Source organism: Colobus angolensis, unplaced genomic scaffold (genome assembly GCF_000951035.1).
Source record: "Colobus angolensis palliatus isolate OR3802 unplaced genomic scaffold, Cang.pa_1.0 Scaffold4, whole genome shotgun sequence".
NCBI classification, from domain to species: domain Eukaryota; kingdom Metazoa; phylum Chordata; class Mammalia; order Primates; family Cercopithecidae; genus Colobus; species Colobus angolensis.
The window spans coordinates 15,088,553-15,094,436 of NW_012117376.1; the positions used below are offsets into that span (position 1 = coordinate 15,088,553).

At 52.0% G+C, this 5,884-nt stretch overlaps 1 protein-coding gene across 1 annotated transcript in view; it reads right to left on the reverse strand.

The window, feature by feature from the left end:
• Positions 1-2,582: 2,582 nt before the first annotated feature.
• The window catches only part of CATSPER4 (cation channel, sperm associated 4), a 12,713-nt gene continuing 9,411 nt past the window's right edge, over positions 2,583-5,884 (reverse strand). Inside the window, exons 7-10 of the mRNA XM_011955599.1 lie at positions 5,433-5,607; positions 4,071-4,282; positions 3,592-3,757; positions 2,583-2,636 (exon numbers count right to left, since the gene is read on the reverse strand). Of these exons, the coding sequence (XP_011810989.1) occupies positions 2,583-2,636; positions 3,592-3,757; positions 4,071-4,282; positions 5,433-5,607 (607 nt within the window). The remainder of the gene's footprint in view (positions 2,637-3,591; positions 3,758-4,070; positions 4,283-5,432; positions 5,608-5,884) is intronic.

Genomic DNA, 5,884 nt, shown 5'->3' on the forward strand with positions numbered 1-5,884 from the left:
GACATCTTTCTGATATTGAGGTTTCCTGCCCAGAGAAGCTCCCTTGAGAAGTGTGACCTGGGCTCTGGAGTCAGACCTGGGTTAGCATCTCAGTTTTGTAATGGAGAATAAGTCCCCCACAGGGAGAGGGGGAACATAGAAATCACTTCATGTCTCTGAGCCTCAGTTTCCTCAATTGTGAAACAGGGATAACAGTACTGCCTACTTCACTGATGGTCATGAGTGAGGATGAAATACTGTGTGTGAAGCACTCAGCACCGTGCTTAGCACCTAGTAACTACTCAATGAGTAGACCTGCTATTGGGAATGATTATCCCCTGCTGCTCCTCTCATCAGAATTGGTGTCTGCTTCCTGGACAGTTTGCCGAGGATGCTCCTATCCCTGGTAAAAGTTATGGATTCATAGGAGTCCCCAGAGGTCCACTGATTGTAGCTGATGGGAAACCCATCAGGTGAGACCATAGGGGTGATGAGACCCACAATTTACAGCCACCTCCCAATATCTTCCCCCATACTGTCCTAGGAGCTCAGAATCCAGGGCTGCACTCCTAACTCAGGCTCAGTAAGGCATGGGGAGTGGTAGTTGCTCTTTGCTGCAGTAGGGAAGGGGAAGGGAGCATGACTTCCTAGGTCCTCAGTTCCAGGCCAGTTTGGGAAGGAACTAGCCTGCTGACACTCCAGGCTATTAGGTTGGCCAGGATGGGAAAGACAAAGGCAGAGACGATGAGATAGCGAACAAGATGAAGGGAGTAGACAGACAAAATAGCATCCTGGAAGAGGTAGATGGTCAAGGCCAGGAGCTCCATGGAGGTCATCCTGCCATGCTCCTGCCTCTAAGCTCACTGATGCTCCAAACCTTTCAGACAATTAGGGGTAAAGGATAGCCATGCTCAAACTGTTAGCTTCTCCTGAAGACACCATCTGATCTGCCACCTTCTTCCCTCTCTGGCCAGCAAGAAGAGGGGCTGAGAGAGCCCCCAGAGAAGGATGGGTGTAAAGATTGTGTAGATACTCACCAGGCAGGTTAAGGGCGCCATCCCCAGTAAGTAGCAACAGCAGCAGCAAAAGCCTCTGGGTGCCCTTATCTGTGCTTCTGATGGTCCTGGAGGGTGCCAGGAAGAAGTCCTGGCTTGAACAGGGGAATAGATTAACGGCTCCAAGACAGTAAGGCACTGCTGGCTCTGGTGCTGCCTCTTATCTGCCTGCTGAGTGGCTTTTCAGAGCTGGAACCAATGCTGATGGGAGGAGGATGGGGGGTGGGGTTTCCCATCAGCTGCAATCAGTGGACCTCTGGGGACTCCCATTCCAACTGTTGGATATCACCATGGCCCCTAAGTGTCAGGCTTCGCTGAACAGCAGGCAGATGTCCAGGCCTTCTAGGCTATCCCCCTACACTTGCATCCCAGGGACATAGCTGATCCCATTGGTCTTCCATTTCCTGGGATAAGAGGGTATTATTTGATTTTAGAGATGGAGATCAATCTCACCCTCTCCCAATTGCACAGATGGGGAAAACAAGGCCAAGTGACCCACTGAAGGACCAGAACCCAGGTTTCCTGTCCTCTAAGGCAGCTCTTTCTATTGCCCATAATTGCCACAGTTTTCTGACTGTCCCCAGATTGCATACCTGCTGAGGCTCTCAAAGGCCTTGAGTATGAAGATCCCAGATAGGCTTCACGGGTCCTAAGTTCCCTGTCAAACTTCATTCACCTGACCCACAAAATCCTCCTCTCCTCCAGGAAGCTGCCAGGTGCCCACACTTTAACCAATCACTCTCCATTGCCCTGGGATGGAGCTGCCTGTACTTGTGTGACTTGGTCATTGGTGATCCCATCAAACAAGGGCTCCCTAGAGTGAGGACCAGTCTCCATCTTCTGACAGGGAGAGAGCAGGTAGGGCCATGTCCTTCATCAGACAGGGGCTCCCTCCCATGAGGACCAGACTTTCCCCCGCAAAACTTAGGACCCTGAGGGCAAAGGTTATATTAAGTCAGAAATTTTTAGGGGTGCAATTCTCCCTCCCATTAGACTGGAGGCTCTTCAGGGCAGTCTGTGACTCTCCCACCAGACAAATGGGATTTTGAGGGGCATAATCTGTCTTCCCTATCAGACCCAGGCAAGTACCCCAAGGAGTTGGTGATCCACCAGTCAGAGACATTGATTCCAGCACAAAACTTTATTGTCAACACACAGATGTCTGGCCCTACTGGCCTTGCCTTTCTCTTCTTGGTGCTAGAGCCCACTGAGGCCCCCCACCAGCTCTGGACAAGAGCAGGGGGCCAGGGATCCCCATCCTTAGGTCAAATCCTGGCTGCGTTGGCCAGCACCCCCTTCTGTGCTCATCCTTGCTGCTAGGGTTCCCACTCTCATCATCCAGCATCCTTCTCTGTCCTGGCTCCTCTGGACCTGGGGCTCACAGGCACCAGCCCTGCAGGTGCTGCCACCTTCACAGCCCCTGGCCTCTGCCCAGGTGTAAGGGAGAGGATGGGCTCTGGCCAGGCTCTGCCAAGCCACACTAAGGACACAGGAAGACGCAGCGGCTGGGTGTGTGTGTGCAGGCCCCTTGGCTCCCATCCTGGCCTCTCAATGGCTGTTCTTGTGTTTTTTAAGGAGTATTTGTGAGCTAGAGTCATGAACCTGCAAACCAAGAGGTCTTCTTGTTAATCCCCCTCCCCTGATATGGCAGACTCCGTTACTCACCTCCTCCAGTCTCACCAGCTTCCTCAGTCAGGCCTCCCAGGAAGTTCTTCATAGGTCTAACTTGAGCCTACCTAGTATCCCTTCTGAGTTTGGGAGCCCAGGGTGTATCCCACGCAGATGGTGTTGGGGTAGAAAAAGAAACTAAGTAACATGGGTGTGTGCCTTTTTCTCTCCAGGAGTTCTGGAGGCAGCTAGTTTTATGCACCTTAGATAGGATCCTGGGGTCCTGTGCCCCCAGTATACTTACAGCCTAAGTGTCTGCCACTAGGCAGGCACTGAGCTGGCTCACGCTACACACACTAAGAAAGGGTAGGTTTGAAGGTGCTAGAGATGAAACTGGCTGGAAGGGTGGAGCCCCTCCAAGAAGGAAAGTACAGAACCTAACCAGATAGGCAGTGATAGTTGGGGTAGGTGGAAATTTAAGAGGCAGACAGCCAGGCGCGGTGGCTCACGCATGTAATCCTAGCACTTTGGGAGGCCGAGGAGGGTGGATCATGAGGTCAGGAGTTCAAGACCAGCCTGGTCAAGATGGTGAAACCCTGTCTCTACTAAAACTACAAAAATCAGCCAGGTGCCGTGGCAGGTGCCTGTAATCCCAGCTACTTGGGAGGCTGAGGCAGGAGAATTGCTTGAACCCAGGCGGCAGAAATTGCAGTGAACCGAGATCACACCACTGCATTCCAGCCTGGGTGATGGAGTGAGATTCCATCTCAAAAACAAAAAAAGAAAAGAAAAGAAAAAAGGAAAAAAAATGTGGGGTGGTGGTGGTGAGGGGGACCAGATCTTGGAACAGACAGAAACTTTGACAAATGGTCCAGAGGCCCGGCTGGGCATTTGCACCTGCGTGGAGTGTCAGGGCGAGTACTGATTGGGTAGGAGAAGGAAGGCACACCTTTTCCATGTTAACGAGCGCACTGAGCAAGTCTCGGTGTTGAGACATCTGGTGGATGTCCTTGGATGACGTACTCTCCAATGATCCGCTCGTTGAAGACTGCCTTTGCAACACCTCTGCCTCCTGCTCCTGGTTGAAGCGGATTGCATGCACCTCCTCCACAATCCTGGGGATGGAGCAGTGAGTGCCTTTCAGAAGGCTGCAGGGGAGGGAAGCAGCCCTCCCACCTCTTCCCTGGCATCACCCCCGCTTCGCTCTCCCACACAGCCCTGACAGAGACCCAGGCCGAGCTATGCCCTTATGTGAGATGGGAGGAACTCGGAGTCTGGATTCCAGCTCCTCCACCAATAGGGTGGGGGACCTCTCTAGGGCCCAGAGTCTGCCTTCTAAAATGGTGAGGGTGTGAGGCTAAAAGACTCTGACACTCCACCCAGCCTTGACTCACATGACTTGGGGGCACCCCCAGTACCCTCCCCTACATGTTGAGTTCATCTCTGATCTCCTTGTACTGCCTCAGGTTCTCCTGTATTGCCTCAAGCACCAAGCAAAAGTTGTCACATGTGTTTTCTGAGAGGTTGGACAGGGGGCCTCCCACAAGGGGTTCCTGGAGAAAACCAGATTTCTCCGAGCGGGCGACCACACAGTGCACCAGTGGCAGCTGGTCATTCTCCTCCTCTTCCTCTGCGCCTGTCTGGGAATCGGGAGATGGAGAGGGGTCAGGACAGCTCAGGCAGGAGCGCCCCCAGCACTCCTTTCCTGCTTGGCTTCAGGATGAGTCTCTTAGGATCCCAGGGTTCTGAGGCCCTCATTTCAGCTCTCACCAGTCTTAGCCTTACTGCCTTGCTGGAGGAACCCAACTTTAAATGCACATGCCCTTTCCCCACTTCTTTAAAAATTCTCACCCCTTTTCAAAATTTAGCCCTGCCCCAGATTTCAACCCTGATAAACCCTACCCAGCAAATTTATAAAGTCCTGCCTACCCTCAAGCCCAGACCTCCAGCACTCCACTCTTTTAGAAGTACTCCACTCCTTTCCCCAACCTTATGGAAGTACTACCCTGAATGAATAATATGGTAGCTAACATTTATTGAGTGCTTACTACGCACCAAGCAGTGTTTATTTACCCATGAACCCTCATAAAACAACCCTATGAGTTAAGTACTACTATTATTCCCATTTTACAGAAGAAAAAATTTGAGGCTTAGATGGGTAAATGCCCCAAGGTCACCCAGCTGCTCAGTTTTGAGTTGCCATAGAAATCTAACATCTAGAAAATCCACGGGCAGATCACGAGGTCAGGAAATCGTGGCTAACACGGTGAAACCCTGTCTCCACTAAAAACACAAAAAATTTTGCCGGGCGCGGTGGCTCAAGCCTGTAATCCCAGCACTTTGGGAGGCCGAGACGGGCGGATCACGAGGTCAGGAGATCGAGACCATCCTGGCGAACACAGTGAAACCCCGTCTCTACTAAAAAATACAAAAAACTAGCCGGGCGAGGTGGCGGGCGCCTGTAGTCCCAGCTACTCGGGAGGCTGAGGCAGTAGAATGGCATAAACCCGGGAGGCGGAGCCTGCAGTGAGCCGAGATGGTGCCACTGCACTCCAGCCTGGGCGACAGAGTGAGAGTCTGTCTCAAAAAAAAAAAGAAAATCCACACCCCTCAGAAGCCCCAGTTGGTGGGTGGGTGGGCACTCAAGATGGGGGGCTGCTGCCTCCAGGCCTCCAACTTGGCTTTCTCCAGACCCTTGATTATGCAAGCACACACATACATGCACATATGTTCAAGTCTGCTCTCATACACACCCCTTTTCCTCCCTTCTGCCCTCCCCATCCCACGCACCTCACTAAAGGTAATTCGTTGCTGTTGTCCCTGCTTTTCTGCCTTCATCATTTGCTCCAGGTTGGTGGTCACCACGATGATGAACAGGTTGATGCCAATGAAGGCACCGATGGTGATGAAGATGATAAAGTAGATGGCACCCCCAATCTCCATTGCATATTCCCTCTTCTCTGTCCTGCAGATGGCAGGCAGGGGCCCCATCATTTCCCTGGCCCTTCGAGCCTGAGTTTCCTTATCTATGAAATGGGAAAATCATCCCAAGACCTACTAGGACTTCTGCCTGTGTCACTGCTGTTGTGCAGATCCCATTCCCTACTCCTGTCTCAATAGCTGCTCTCTACTAAGCACCTGCTGTGCTGCCAGACAATGGGCTGATTCTCTAACCAACCCTGCAAGGTGGGGACGTGCACGTCAACACTATTAAGTTTAATCTATTAGCTACACTCCTTTAT